This window comes from Puntigrus tetrazona, chromosome 18, assembly GCF_018831695.1.
Source record: "Puntigrus tetrazona isolate hp1 chromosome 18, ASM1883169v1, whole genome shotgun sequence".
NCBI classification, from domain to species: Eukaryota; Metazoa; Chordata; class Actinopteri; order Cypriniformes; family Cyprinidae; genus Puntigrus; species Puntigrus tetrazona.
Window position 1 is genome coordinate 18,643,483 of NC_056716.1, and position 16,059 is coordinate 18,659,541.

Sequence of the window (16,059 nt, forward strand, 5' to 3'; positions counted from 1 at the left end):
TGCCAGATGTTTATTTTTCTGCTGACAAAGACATTTCTACAGAGACTTAAAAGTATCATCATAAAAGTAACACCAAAGTGTGTAAAATGCCTGAAATGCTTCTAAAGCCAGAAATGTTTTCAAGTTATTTTAACCGGATAAGATTAAAGAATTATAACACATTACAATCCAGATTATGCTATTTTTATTATGACAATTTTTTTTTTTATTAAACTTAAGTTTCCTGACGTAACAAAACCGAAATCGATTAAAAATAACGGTTCTTTATTGGCAGCGTTTAGTGTCACCATTAATAGGAAAAAATAAACGTTTTAGGTTTATCTACAGGAAAATGCACGCATAAATGCTTTGAAGTCGACATGAAAGACGCAGGTGATGGTTTCGTTCGAGACCTATAACCGTTCACATCCTGAAGTATGTAGAAGTGAAAGTCACTGAATGATAAAGAACCCTTCAATTATGAATCAACAAACAGCTCAGGAATCACTGTGGTGGCTTAACCGTCTCGAACTCTATAAAATAATCTTGATTACACAAAAGATGGCACTGAGATGTACTGAATGACTGAATGTACTCATTCTCAGGCCATTTCTCCGTTAGGACAGATTTGAAGAAAACTAGTTTTGTCAGTGAATGGGTGCCGTCAGAATGACATTCCAAACAGCTGTTAAAAACATCACAATAATAATCCACAAATAGGCCACACCACTCCAGTCTATCAATTAATCTCCTGCTTCTGGTTAAAATAGTTGTCCATTCGCTTAGAACCGTTTTTATTGTTTTATTGTTACGGATACAAGATTAGTTTTTGTTTTTAATCGGCTGTTTGGACTCCTATTCTGACGGCACCCATTCACTGCAAAGGATCCGTTGGCGTGCAAGTGATGCAAATTTCTCCAAATCTGTTCTGATGAGGAAACAAGCTCATCTCCATCATGGACGGCCCGAGGGTGAGCATATTCTCGATTACCTATTCCCCTAAATCAAAACAATCAAGAGGAACACAACCTCAACGTCTGGGTTCAATCGCAAGTTCTTGTACCCGAACCAAACACGGCTACGAAGAAGGTGTGATACTCGGGCGCTCGATGGGCGAGTAAAACCCAACGGGACCAGACCAATGAGCCCGGGCAGGTCGACTAATATCTGGGGAGAAGCTGTTAATTACAACAGAAGTTCTCCACTTGCCAGGTGAGGAGATAATTGGTTCTATAACAACTCCCTAAAGGTTAAAGGCAAGGAGGACGGAGAATAATACAAAACGCACCGGCATCCAACCCTGCCAGCATCAGCAGGACGCAAAGTTACACCGTAACACACGGTTTCTCCTCAACACTTCCAGCCGTACAGGTGAAGCTCTGCTACTTTGAGATGGAGGAGACACTCACAGCAGCATTTGCGTGAGAGCAAAACAACAAACAGCACACTTTCCAAGCATTTACCCAGCTCTTTATGGAAACGTCCTCACTGATGACAGACACGGATCAGATCAGAAATCCGGTACGAATGACCTTTAGCGTCTGACCAGCATATGCACCTTTCGGTCTCGCATTTAACCAATGATTCACACCGTGGGCTATCCCGTGTCCTGCCTACATCTCCAGCCGGACGTCATTTATTGTCCATTCAAAACATCATCAGCGTGACAACGAGCGAAGCAAACACATCCCAGTTTAATATTTGCATGTTGAAGCGTCGTTTAGCGAAAATAAAAGAGGGTTATTGCGGGGCAAACGCGTGCTACATGCTATCTGCCTTCCTTCTCTTCACGAGACAAAGCAATCGCAAAAAAGTCAGACGTCACCTTTAAGGATTTTACACTCTGATGCAACGCTTTGAGGGTTAGAATGCGTGAATGTGCGCGGAATGATAGGAATACTATGGTTTTGCGTGGAAATTTCACATTCCTCCATACAGCCTGTGGGACACGAGTTTGAAACCCAACACCTCCGCTGTCACCTCTGAGAGAGAGAGAGACAGTAAAACATCTTTCTGTGGGATATATGGATTTAAACGCGTTTTTCTCGCATGTGCGTGACATCTGGGCGCATTTAAGCGAGGCGCGTAACACAACGTCAGACTTTGGGATGAGAAAAATGACAATTGATCCGTCTGTTTGACAAAAAAAAGCGTGGCGGCTCGGTAAAAACACACAAAACAAGACGACTCTCATGGCTGCCCGGTTTGACCGTTATCCGAGAACAAACCAGCCTAAAACTCTCAGCTAGCATCTCTAGAAAAATAGCTGCTAAATGCGGGGATTATTCGCCGCCGCCGCCGCTTTAAAAACAACAATAAAAACAAGACCGCTCGAGAAAACTCTTGATACATTGTTTCCGTTACGTATAAAAACTGATATATTGTTTCAAAACAAACCGCGGCTAGATACAAAGTTGCAACTTCGGGACAATGTAACACATCACATTAAAAAAAAACACACACTCACATACACACACACACACACACACACGTTGTTCCAACGCTGGTTTCTTACCTTTCTTGGCGGAGGCTGCATGTTTGAACATTGGCACAAATGAAGTAAAATCCCAAAGAAATGATTCCCAGAGCGATCGGGATGGATGGTTGAGAAAAGGGGATCAGACTGGGATTCGGATCTGAATTCAGACGGCCATGATGAAGCAGGTCCAGTCGGGCAGACGCTCAACAAACACTGCGGATCAGGAGAGAAAGTAATGAAAGAGAGAATATGCCTCCAAAGATGAATCCCCAACCGTGAAATCCAACCCAACAGCGCCCCGGACCGGGCACAACGAACCCCGCTCTACGAACCCTACTACAGGGAAGGCTTAGCTCATGAATATTAATTACGTAACGGGACGTTCGCTCGGCGGGAGAACCCGATTGGCTTCGCTTGGCGCGTGGGCCACGGTCAGCTGGTTATTTAAATATTAATAAAGCTGCGTGATTGGACAGTTCAAGAATGCGCCGACGGCTATTACTATTCATAATCTGGACCTTTGCCATAGTAAGGTTAGCGCGTTTCACAATCCTAACGATTCTTTATGCACAGGATGAAAACGAAATACGTTTAGATTTACTTCCCGCAAAGTTTCAAAGTTAAGCATCGACTGTAGAAATCGGTAAAAAAAAATAAATAAATAGATACCCGAATGCACAGAATAAGTACACGAATAGTGTCTAACGCGTCTGTAGCATCGACCAACATCACTACATCTTCAGAGCTGAACATGAGGATACACCTTCCAAGAGTTGAAGATTTCTCTACTGATGTGTCGTAAAGGTCCTTAAACTTGTGTCTTTGCAATACTGATCATATACAATTCACCTGATGCTACGCAATGATGCATAACTACAATCATATCTAAGAATCTCATGAAATGAATTCCAATACCGTGATAAACCTTCTATTTATTTCTAACATACAGGGCTTTTAATCTTTAGGTTTTTTTTACACCACAATGCAAATCCCTCGGAACAGGACGGGGCTAGTTGTCACAAGTGAAGAAATGAATGAAAACCACAAAGACTTCATCATCTATAGACTTTATTATGACTATGAATGGGATTTTTGTGCCTCTTCCTTGTCTAGATGCCAGGTCTGCTCACTTTGCACATCAACAAACTTCACGGGGTGCATCTTTTTGAAGTATCTATTTGATGGCTATATTTTAGAAGTCTATCCCCAACACTCGACCGCTCATCTTCCTTAATTTTTCTTTTCTTTTTTTAAAGATACGCATGCAGTCTGCCACTGACGTTTGTGCATTTTAAGGTTTTTAAGATCACGGGAAACATAAATTCAGTCAGGTGTGCCCAAACATTTGCTGTACATGCAGAGACTGACCGCATAAAGTTTAACTCCGCTTACTAAGGGTAATCATTAATACAGCGTTGCGAGGCAAGTAGGACAGCAATCGAACACCTTGACATTCACAGTAACAGAGTCGCAGGGTAAGGATGACGGGCCTCATGCGAATCTGATGAAGCCCGTGTAGGAGCTGGGAAGGTCTCGGACGATTTCAACCTGAGAAGAACGGAGGGACAGGTCAGGACAAAGCGTTTGCATTCAATTCATAAGGTTCAGTTTGTCAGGAAACCAAGCGATATGACTATGTTTTGTTTTTAAGGCTACCGTGTGTGCAGATGAAGTTAGTCACATGAAGTCATACATCAGTATAAAATGCATTAATATTTGTATCATGCATTTTTTTTAATGAGTTGCACTGTATGTTATGTATGCAATAATTGTTAATATTAAAAAAAAGAGAAATCAATCCAAATAGAGAGCACCTAAATTACGTCTGCTTAACATAAAACCGTCAAGATGTCTAATAGCTTTTGTTCAATAGTTTAAGTTACCTCAAATGTCTTTAGACGCAGATACGATCTATAACAAACAAATCTAAGCTATGTTTTTTAAGGCTACTGTGTGCACAGCAACCTGATTACTTTAGATAATACATTTGAAGTGTAATTTAAAATAAAAAGATCAATAACGCAATACTAGGAATCCTCTTCAAAGAAAACTGGCATGTATTCCCTGAACAAATGAATTTTCAGTTTTGGGTTGTGTGAACTTCTCTTCACTGTACTGTCGGGCAAGACATTAATTATTGATAATTAGCATACGCCTTTCTCCTTTGCCAATCTCTGCAGGGATCTCCCCAAGGGCACTATTCTGAAACATGGTGTTTTTTTCCCTCAGTATTATTGATGAAAGTTTTGAGTATTATTCGGTTGTAACCTTAAATAAATAGTTCACCTAACAATGAGAATCTGTTGACAGCTGGCCTCAGGACATCCAAGATACAGATGAGTTTGTTTTATCATCTGAATCAATATTGACTGAAATAAACGTTGACTTAAAACTATATGTTTGTGCTGGAATGACTAGGCAGGAGCAATCATCAGGAACTCTAAAATAAACTTGGTTACAGGAAATGTGGCACCGATAACAACAACGTGATGAGTTAAAGGAAAAGTTGACCCAAAAAAGACAGTTTGCTGAAAATACTCACCCTCGGGCCGTCCAAGATCTTCACCAGAAGAGATTTAGAGAAATATAGCACCCCGTCACTCACAAACAGATCCTCTGCAGTGAATGGGTGCCGTCAGAAAAAGAGTCCAAGCGGCTAATAAAAACAAAATAATAACGAGTAATCCAAAAGCAATCCAGTTAAAGTCCATCAACGAACGCCATGTGAGGTTAAAAGCTAACAAAGTAGTTTTTTTTAAAGATACAAACTGCTGCTTCCGAAGAAAATAAAAAAATTCCTTCCTCCGGTAAAAAAGATGCATCATCTGAACTGAAGTATTGAGAAATACTAAGAATTATTCATACGCCATTAACAGCTGTTTGGACTCTTCTTCTGACGGCACCCATTCACCGCAGAACATCCCTTAATAAGCGGGTGAAGTAATGCTGAATTTCTCCAAAAAAGCTCATTTATATCTTGGATGGCCTGAGGGTGAGTACACCTTAAGCACACTGTCATTTTTGGGTGAACTCTTCCTTTAAACCCCCCTCCCTGCAGTCACGCTGCGTGAGTCTTCCAGAATGATTGACATATTATTGGCTGACGCTGTGGCCTATGAGAGCATGCCGAGGCATGTAAACACACCCACGGTGGATATATGCAGAATAAACAAGCAGAGGTAAAGCAGGTCTCTGTAGGTATGCAAACTGTAAAGAGGAACAACTGTTGCTTGCATTGCTGAAGGAACCACTAAGAGCATCTGCGTGAGTTGCTTTTAATTTTGCGTGTTTATATGATTATTACTCAACACCAGTATAAAATGCATTCATATTTGTATCATAATTTTTTTTAGGAGCTTGCGCTGTATATCAATCCAAATAGAGCGCATCTAAATTATGCCTGCTTAAAATAAACCCGTCAAGATGTTTAATAGCTTTTGTTCAACAGTTACCTCAAATGTCTTTAGAGGCAGATATGATCTATAACAAACAGCTACATTATAGCTTCGATCGATATGTTGGTCTGTGTCATTAATGAAAGCAATATAAGGGTTGTGTGTGATGTCCAGAACAAGCATTTAGTGCTACTTTAAAAGCTCTTGTCTCCATTGGACTTGAAAACAACTGGAAAACTCAGTTAACAACATACGCTTGCATGATGATTTTTTTTTATTCTAATTTAAATGTACTACAGCTAGATTTATACACAATATTTAACAGCAAAAAATTGATAAATCGTTCCAGTCTCATACATTTTAACTGATTAAATAGTGCAAATTTTATTCAATTCATGACCACAAAACCAGTGATGTGTGTTACGTGATTTATACACCAGCTGAAAGCTGAATAATTAAATTTTACATCGATGTGTGATGCTTTCAGTCGAGATACAACCGTTTGAATATCTGGAATCTAAGGGTGCAAAAAAAAAATCACCTTTAAATGCTGTCCAAATGATGTTCTTAGCAATGCATATTACCAATCACATATTAAGTTTTAATATATTTACGGTAGGAAATTTACATGGAACACGATCTTTGGTATTTAAAAAATTATAATTTTGACCCATACAATGTATTTGTGGTACAAAAGCGGCTAAAATGTGTAAAATTTGTATATCTTTGACAGATCTGGAACAGAATGGCGATATTTAACAACACAACGGCCACAAACATCAGCGGTCCGTATCACTGTAAGATAGATGAACAGTTCAAGTACATTCTCCTCCCGGTGAGCTACACTCTGGTGTTTGTGTTCGGCCTGGCGTTGAACATCACGGCCATGTATTTCATCCTGTTCCGAACCAAACACTGGAAGCCCAGCACCATCTACATGCTCAACCTCAACATCTGCGACACGCTTTACGTCCTCACCCTGCCGTTCCTCATCTACTATTACGCCGATAAGAACGACTGGCCGTTCGGGGAGCTGATGTGTAAGCTGATTCGCTTTCTCTTCTACACAAACCTCTACGGGAGCATCCTCTTCCTCAGCTGCATCAGTCTGCACCGCTTTTTAGGCGTCTGTCACCCGGTGCGCTCCTTGTCCTGGATGAACGGCCGCCGCGCTCGTTTGGTTTCGGTGGGAATATGGATGATCATTCTCATCTTACAAGCACCGATTCTTTATTTCTCCAGGATGAATGATACCGGTGACACGAAATCACAGTCGACGGTTTGCTACGACACCACGAGCAAGGAGCTCTTCGATGACTTTGTTGTTTACAGCTCGGTGGTGATGTTCCTGCTTTTTGTCGTACCGTTCGGGGTGGTGCTGGTCTGCAACGGCTTGATGGTGAAGAAACTTCAGGAACCCGGTATTGGTGGAGGCCCGATGTCGCAGCGCTTTAAGCAGAAGTCGGTGAAGATGATCATCATCGTGCTTCTTGCTTTCATGTTGTGCTTCTTGCCTTTCCACGTGAACCGCAGTATATACTACACCTTCCGTTACCTGGACAAACAAGTGAGCTGCTCGATGCTGGAGGCTGCCAGCATGGCCTACAAGGTCACGCGACCTCTGGCCAGCGCCAACAGCTGCATCGACCCCATCCTCTACTTCATGGCAGGACAGGGTTTCAGAAGCAGCTTCAAGAACAAGAAAAGTAAATCAAGTAAATCTGAAAATAGGAAATCACCCTCAGCTTCTTTATAGCGCACTTGAGGGAAAATGAAGTGCCTCACTCAGGGAAAGACCCATGATGAAATGTCGGAATACTTTAAAAGTAGATCCTACTAAGAAACCTGTCGGCGTTGTATAAATAGAAGGACCTTGTGACCCTTCCAAAGGACATTTTATAGAATGTGAAGGACAGTGTTGCTCTATATATATCTGCTCTCTGACCAGAGAACATGCTGTTTTCTATTCATGCTGCATAAACCTCTGCTTCTGTTTAGCAACCTAGCAAACTGACACTGCGCCTAAGATTCATATAGGTTAATTAAGTGTTTATGAAAAGGTGTGTCGAGACGGTTGGTATCAGCGCAACGACATTTCACTAACTCGCTGGAATTTGGTTCACGTCCAGAATATTGTTCCAGGACACAAAATTAGATAAAGCTGTCTTAACATGCCTTTGATGAGATCAGGTAGTCAAGACAGTTGTTACTGTCAATTAATAGGGGTTATATAATGTGGCTAAAAAACATTATTTGTGCATTTGGTTTAACGCGGTGTAAGGTTAAAAAACACATTATTTTCCACATACCGTGAATCGTTACTGTTTGTCCTCTAAGCCCCGCCTTCGTAAAAACAGGTGGATTTGTACAAAGCTCATTGTTATTAAAAAAAAGCGAGGTGTGCTCTGATTGACCAGCTATCCAGCGCGTTCGTTGTGATTGGCCGAATATCTCAAATGTTATGTCCCGGCGTAATAACGTTAAAACAATAAATGCCATTACAAACGAGTAATTTGTGGCATAATTACTGATTAAGTTTGCGTAAACATAATTACAACAAATTCGTGATCGGATAAACGACAAACAAAAAGCTCTACTCTCTCAATGCTCAAAACTCACGTTTGAATAGTAAGTCTTAACTTTTATAAAGAAACTTTAGTCTTTGCAGCTTTAGGGATCTTATATATGCACTAACACTCCAAAGAGGAGTGACGCATTTAAAACTAAAACTGAAAGCGAAAATATGAAATGAAGTAAAATAAAAACTGAAATAAAATTTAAAGTTTAAAATTTAAATTAAAATTTAAGTATTGAAATAATAATAAAAACTACCATACATTTTAAATGCAAAAGTTCTAAAAATGTTTTACGTTTAATTTTTAATATAAAACATCTTTTTAAATGACCTTTCATGCGGTGTGTGGCACAGCTCTAAATGAATTAAAACTTTCTGCAAAGATCTAAATCAAAAAGTGCATAAAGTTATCATATCTTCAAAAGAAACGAATCGTGTTTAAAAACGAGTCCCAAGCCGACGTCAGAATGAAACATTAGCATATTTCCCGCCCACTTGGGTCTTTTTGCGTTTGTCGGAATGAAAATGCGAGTTAATTTTTTGCCCCTTTTGTAGCAATAAAAGCTCACAAACATTGCTTTAAATGAAATAACCGAACACCGGAGGGCATTCGCTGACCAAATTGTTTGAGTGTTCTTTAAATAATAAAATAAATGCATATCATAACAATATTAACGTGTTTTTTGACCTTGTATGTATGTCAACGTGTGGTTTGGGACTCACAAAAAACTAGATCTAGAACTGAAATAAAAATAGTAATAAAAAAAAGTCTAAAAGAAATATTTAAACTTAACAAAATGACTTAAAATAAAAACTTAAGATACAATTTAATTCATAATGTCAATACTATAATACTATATAAATAACATTACACGAATTAACATCTTCAATTCAATCAGCACATCAGGAGAAGAGAGGTTGAACATAGATAACAGGTTTAAAGTGTCTAATAATGGAGAGTGTGATTTATAGTTTTATAATGATTGCATTGACAATAGAAAAAGTAAGTGGCTGTTTGTCTCTCATTCTGTGTAATTAGATTACGTACTTTTATCAGCAAAGTAAAAACAAACTAAAAATTATTGTAAAAGAATTGGTATTTTGGTTGCGATAGGATACAGGCTGCACATGAAGTCAATGTCTACTTGGTTAAACGTATGTTGTCGTGTACTTACTTACAGACGTCTCTGAACGATAACAGAACTGTTCAAATTTTAAAGAATGCACTTTTTCTTGCGTTGAACAAACAAACCTGACAAATTACGTTTGTGCTTAACTCAAGAAAATAAATCAATAAATAAGCCATGAGTAAATAAATGTCTGAAGCTGTATGTATAAATATTAATCATGTACATCATGTGGTTTAAATACAAAGAAAATCATTAAATGCGTAACTACTTTATATAAATAAGTAGTGTGTACATTTTAGGTTTTATCATCCATGTTCATGCTATGACGGGCATTAAACCCGCTGACATTACCAACGCCATACAATACAATTTCAATTTAAACCACACGAACCAAAATATGAACGTGGGCTTTACTCTTTCTCTGAACACACTCCAGCAGTCTTGAATGAAATTATAAACTGGCACTTTTTAATCCTATTAGATAGTTGTATAAGGGTGAAGCTTATCAGTTTTCTCCTTTGGTTTAGGCGGATGTTGACATTTTCTGTCATTCTGGTTTGCACTACCTTGTTCATCTAGTTTTCTTATTCTAAGCGAAATAACTCAAACAAAACATTTTCTTGGGAATAGATTGGGTTGTAATCGCTTTAATTTGTAAGTACAGTATCACTTTCCATCCCGCATTTTCAGAAATAAAGACTGTCACTGGTACGGTAATCCTGTATGTATCTTTACAGTATTATTTGTACAATTATGGGGTACACAAAATTATTTTTTTATTTTTTATGTTACATCATCTTACATTAGCTAAACTTACATATACTGTAAATGATGTATTATACATATGTTTATTTAAATTTGGAAGAATATAGAGGCAGATTTCCCAAAATAGGTTTCCTTCTTTAAGACTGGGCATTTATTTTATTTCATTTTATTTTATAAATTATAAGACTAACTACTAGTTGGGCCAACTGGACTCTTGTCTGATTAACTGGAATTTAGCAAAATGTCTACATCTAATTGCCAAAACGTATTACTACACAGGCAAAAAAACGTACTTCAAGAAAGAAAAAAATGGCCATCACACTCCATTCGGTGCACAGAAAGTCAAATATATAAAATGTCTATACTCTTCCAGCCTATGCAGTCATATTGCAATTGGAAAATGTTGCAAGGGGCACCAAAGACTTATACAGAACAAAGATGGTGCATTAATAATACTTTATGAATATGGTGAAGTCCCGCCTTCATATAAAGACTGATAACAGCAGTCAGGAGAAAGAACAATGTCAAAATCACCTTTCCTGTGTATTAGAAACACCCTCACAGCAGCGATAACTAGCTTTGGTATAAAGTGCCGTGAAAAGGAAAAAAAATGAAAATACTAAAAACTCTGCCTGTTTTGTGATGCTGTCTATAAAAAGCGGACCAGCAGCAATTGAAATTTTGACAAATGTGACACGACACCATCACTGTTTATAAAGCAGTCTGTTTACACATTATTTATTAAAATAGCTGGCAGTATTTTCCATTCCAAACGCAGTCTGTTTCGTGTCATTGTTCTGTCAAACCAATAGATGTACCGATGGTGTAATTTTCCACAAATAATGGAAGACGGTGGCATGAGACGCGTTTTCTGGAAACCTGTTTACCTTCAGCGAAAGAGTTCTCCCAGGATATCGAGTGATTGATTGCCGTCGACTGATGCATTGGCCAATGAGAGCGGGCTTGAGGCGTGTTCACACGAGTAGACCCGCCTACAATGAAGAAACCCAGCATGAACAGGCAGAAGAAGAGCAGGACTGTGCAAGTATGAAGAGCGTGAGGGGACATTCCTGAAAATAATCTGCCGAAAACACATGTGAGTATGTGACTTACTTGCTTCTTTCTTTTCTTCTCTTTCTTTTCCATGTTGACAGTCATGTTGATCTACTGAATGCGTACCTTACAAATATATACAATGTTTGGACATCACTGTGATAGATGAATCTATCAACATGTGTTAGTGTTAGTGGAATATACACTGCATTTTTACATTTATTCATTTCAAAGATGTGACATCTAAATAATGAATGTCACGAGATCAACGATTCATCCTAAAAACACAGTAGCTCTCACAAGACAGATGTCAAAACTGTAAACATTCGAAAATTGGTAAAATCTTGTATATGTTGGGAATTGGGACCGAAATTGTGATACCCCATAATAAAAAGACTTGCTTTAAGACTCTTAGATTCTTAAATCATCCTAAATAACGCGATCAGGCTTTGGTTACGGCAGCATTTGACAACATATCATTTGAAATGAAAAACGTGTATTTCTTTAAGGCTAAAGTGTGGGGAGTGTCTGGAGGCTTTTTGTGAAATTAGCTTTCGAAACAATATCTGAGCAGGTTCTTAGGAAAGTCTCAGGAGGTTTTCAAGATGTGGTTGATTTGCTTTATGGATCGATATGATGCATATTCTCTGGCATAAATGAGAGTGCTGTTAAGCTGCGTGATTAGCAGAAACAAATCATCGGTACATCTTTGTAATCTCATTGGTCGGTCCCCTGAGTTTGGAAGAAAGCATTTGAAATTCTTACAACACTCTGTTAAAAACAATGTTCCAGGAATATTTGTAGGCTGCCATATGCGTAACAATATCAATATGGGCGTGTGTGGTTTGTGGACATTTACCACCTCTTAGACATGTGTGGTGTATTTATAGGAGCCCAGACAGGTGCCACAATAAACACTTGTTTCATATAACTATCACAACATAACATCCAATGGTTCAAGCAAGACCAAGATCTATTGAACTACTCGAGACCAGGCTTAGGAAGCAAGGAAATGCTCGGAAAGGTGATGACACATAAACAGATTATCAGTATTTGCTTACTTTCTTCTAAGAGAATAGTCCAGCCAAAAATGAAAATTTGAGTTTGTTTCTTCATTGGAACAGATTTGGCAAAATGTAGCTTTACATCACTGTCTCACCAACTGATCCGCAGTGAATGGGCGCCGTCAGAATAAATAATGCACACACAATCATCTTACGGAATGAAAAGCTGCATGTTCGTAATAAACAAAAAATCATCATTAAAATGTAAAAAAACCCTTAAAACTTGCTACTAGCATTCTTCAAAATGTTCTTTTGTGAAGAAAGAAACTCATACAGTTGTTGACCAACATGAGCACAAGATGACAGCATTTTCATTTTTAGGTGAACTATCCCTTTAATGGTCCTATAAACATACTTAATTTTCTTTTATGCAAAACATAATTCCTATCATTTTTGTGGTGAAGTGCAACATAGTCTTGACGGGTTATACAACATTCCTCCCGATACATTTTCCTATCCAATTCACTGCTAAAAAAACTTTTATTGTGTCTGATTTTATTGAGTGTACCATTTAGCCTGCCGTGATTTGATCCCGGATCAACATTTTTTGTACTATTTATACGGACATTGGGTAGCTTCTTACATAAAACAGCATCATTTCACTGCTAATATTTTATATTTTAGGCTACTGTTAGCACAGAGTATCTGTATATGCATGCACAATGAAAAGTGCCCCAATGTCGCTTTGTAAACTTAAGATATGATGTCCTTGTCTTATCCTCAGACAGATCTGGATCAGAATGGCAACGTTTAACAACACCGGAGTAACTAACGATAGTCACATCTACCGTTGCATTTTAAAAGAGCAGTTCAAGTACATTCTCCTCCCGGTGAGCTACACTCTGGTGTTTGTGTTCGGCCTGGCGTTGAACATCACGGCCATGTATTTCATCCTGTTCCGAACCAAACACTGGAAGCCCAGCACCATCTACATGCTCAACCTCAACATCTGCGACACGCTTTACGTCCTCACCCTGCCGTTCCTCATCTACTATTACGCCGATAAGAACGACTGGCCGTTCGGGGAGCTGATGTGTAAGCTGATTCGCTTTCTCTTCTACACAAACCTCTACGGGAGCATCCTCTTCCTCAGCTGCATCAGTCTGCACCGCTTTTTAGGCATCTGCCACCCGATGCGTTCTCTGTACTGGATGAACGGCCGCCGCGCTCGTTTGGTTTCCGTAGGAGTATGGATGATCATTCTCATCTTACAAGCACCGATTCTTTATTTCTGCAGGGTTAGACTTAACAATAATGACCTGGTCTGTCACGACACCACTATCCAGGAGCTCTACAATGACTTTCTGGTGTACAGCTCGGTGGTGATGTTCCTGCTCTTTGTCGTACCGTTCGGGGTGGTGCTCGTTTGCAATGGACTTATGGTGAAGAAACTTCTCGACCCCGGCGTTCTCAGAGAGCCAATGTCGCAGCGCTCCAAACAGAAGTCGGTGAAGATGATCATCATCGTGCTTCTGGCTTTCATGTTGTGCTTCTTGCCTTTCCACGTGAACCGCAGTATATACTACACCTTCCGTTACCTGGACACACACGACTGCGATGTGCTGCGCCTCTCCAACAACATCTACAAGGTCACGCGACCTCTGGTCGGCCTCAACAGCTGCATCGACCCCATCCTCTACTTCATGGCAGGACAGAGCTTCAGAAACAGCATCAAGAAGAAATTAAGCATAAAGTCTGACAAATCCCTCTCAACATTACAGTAAAAATTTGGGTTATATTACGTGTCCTGACAGGGAAATATCTGGTTTTGTTTTTATTCTTGCTGAAACGAATGTAACCTGGACAAAAAAGTAGCTAACCCACTAGTTTGACCAATAGCGCGCAGATATAATGCATAACCGACCAATCATGGCATCCGAGAAGGTGGGATCTAAGCATTGAAAATGCAGGTAGACCTACATATAATGTATGAAGCCAAAACCCAAACATTTCAGGAAGATTAGAAATCCCAGGGAAAATAGGGCTTTTCACACTGCACTTAACTTTTTGCACTAATTTAGAAGCGAGATTAGTACCGTTTTTGCCTGGTGAGCTCTACATCCAGTCTCTTGCCTCATCTGTGAGAACAGACCGCCATTTCGAGTTAGTTCTGGTATGAAATATTCTCGTTTTGAGGTTGTGACTGACTCATCGTCTCAGTTCAAGCATGAAATGACTGTCTTTTCATATTTAATGCAAAAAATAAACTTGAATGAACATCACAACGAATTTGATCTCAACCACATCAATATACCAAAATGTTTTAAGAATCCACCGACGCTGAAAAAATTGGTCATGATTGGTCAGATCGCCTGTCAATCAAACTCTTTGGGAACAATGGGCTGGTTTTGTTTGGCAGGTCTGGCAACCCTGTTTTCTCTGAATTATACTCTAATTTGCACATTCTCAAAGTCTAATGTGATTGCGGCATAATTAATATAAGTGTGAAAAGCCGTACTCTTCATGGTACTGGAAGAATTTCCCGGTAATCATCAGGTTATTGCCCATAATCCGTCGAAAAGCATTTTAGATCAGAATAATGTGTTAGTAGCCTATACTGCAAAATGCTATAAGCGTATACTCCTTTTTTAGGTTAATACATTTAGCCATTGCTAATGCTGAAAAAGCACATTTTAAATCCCCTGTTCAAAGAATTTTGGGGTCAGTAAGTTATTTTTTGTAACATTTAACACTTAAGCAAGCATTTGATTAATCAAAAGTGACTGTAATAACATTTTGAACACTAAATGTAGTGTTTGAAAAGGTATTTTAAACAAATGCTGTTATGAACTTTCTATTAAAGAACCCTGAAAAAATGTCTCACGGTTTCCACAGAAATATGAAGCAGCACAAAAGCTGTCATCACCGAGAAGAAAAAGAAGAAGAAGAAGAAGAAGAAATGTTTCTTTAAGAAGCAAATCAGCATATTAAAATGATTTCTGAAGAATCATGTGACACGAAGACCGGTTTGCAGTATTACTGGTATTTTACAGTATTTCTGTTTTTATTTATTTAGTTTTAATCAAATGAACACAGACTTGGTGAACAGAAATATTTCAAAAATATTAAAAAACTTCACCAACCCCTCACTTTTGAATGTACATTATCAATAATAATAATAATAATAATAATAATCATAAAACAAAACAAAAATCACAAACATCAGTCTATAAAGATAAAGAGATGTAAAGATGATTTTCCACATCTCAGATACTGCAGTAATGTTCTTTATTTTAAGAGTATAAATATCAAAGAAAAAACAACATAATAAATAAAAGCAACAGCAATACAGAGCTGAGTTCCCCTTACCTTCTCATTCTAGCTATCTTTGCAAAGTAAGGTGTAACAGCCATTTATTCTCTAACTGTGATGGTGTTCAAGAAATGATTGCAAACAAACACATGTGTATTGTATAAAAATTCACTTTATATAAAATGTGCATGTAAATGTAACAAAACTGTGACGCTACCCTGGAGTAGCCTCGTCTGTCTCTACTCACTCTGAACTACAAATAAATACAACGGAAGAAGGAAATGATGAAACGCAGAGTAATATTTCATATTTTCAATGACCTCGGTAAGTTGCGATGAAACTATGGGGATTCTGACGAGTGCCGTAA

General features: G+C 38.7%; 3 protein-coding genes across 7 annotated transcripts in view; 2 read left to right on the forward strand and 1 right to left on the reverse strand.

Moving 5' to 3' along the window:
* Positions 1-2,662, reverse strand: part of LOC122323074 (F-BAR and double SH3 domains protein 2) — a 75,336-nt gene extending 72,674 nt beyond the window's left edge. Inside the window, exon 1 of one of the 2 annotated variants that reach the window (XM_043216721.1) lies at positions 2,495-2,662. In XM_043216721.1, the coding sequence (XP_043072656.1) occupies positions 2,495-2,515 (21 nt within the window). In that variant the 5' untranslated portion in view covers positions 2,516-2,662. The remainder of the gene's footprint in view (positions 1-2,494) is intronic. The other variant, XM_043216722.1, reaches the window with a different exon arrangement.
* A 217-nt stretch (positions 2,663-2,879) lies between these two features.
* Positions 2,880-8,682, forward strand: LOC122323076 (P2Y purinoceptor 2-like). 2 transcript variants are annotated; one of them, XM_043216726.1, is made up of 2 exons: positions 2,880-4,027; positions 6,587-8,682. In XM_043216726.1, exon 2 carries the CDS (start codon positions 6,599-6,601, stop codon positions 7,607-7,609), a length of 1,011 nt encoding a protein of 336 aa, XP_043072661.1. In that variant the 5' UTR covers positions 2,880-4,027; positions 6,587-6,598; the 3' UTR covers positions 7,610-8,682. The 2 variants fall into 2 exon arrangements, with proteins under 2 accessions (XP_043072661.1, XP_043072662.1); XM_043216727.1 differs by lacking the exon at positions 2,880-4,027 and adding an exon at positions 5,090-5,722.
* A 2,453-nt stretch (positions 8,683-11,135) lies between these two features.
* Positions 11,136-15,258, forward strand: LOC122323077 (P2Y purinoceptor 2-like). 3 transcript variants are annotated; one of them, XM_043216730.1, is made up of 2 exons: positions 11,136-11,419; positions 13,169-15,258. In XM_043216730.1, exon 2 carries the CDS (start codon positions 13,181-13,183, stop codon positions 14,162-14,164), a length of 984 nt encoding a protein of 327 aa, XP_043072665.1. In that variant the 5' UTR covers positions 11,136-11,419; positions 13,169-13,180; the 3' UTR covers positions 14,165-15,258. The 3 variants fall into 3 exon arrangements, with proteins under 3 accessions (XP_043072665.1, XP_043072664.1, XP_043072663.1); XM_043216729.1 differs by having other exon boundaries at positions 11,137-11,423; positions 13,165-15,258; XM_043216728.1 differs by having other exon boundaries at positions 11,139-11,419; positions 13,165-15,258.
* The last annotated feature ends 801 nt before the right edge of the window (positions 15,259-16,059 follow it).

What these genes read in the sequence shown, in the direction of transcription:
- LOC122323077 (XM_043216730.1), top strand. Translation starts at nt 13,181, where the DNA reads ATGGCAACGTTTAACAACACCGGAGTAACTAACGATAGTCACATCTAC.
- LOC122323076 (XM_043216726.1), top strand. Translation starts at nt 6,599, where the DNA reads ATGGCGATATTTAACAACACAACGGCCACAAACATCAGCGGTCCGTAT.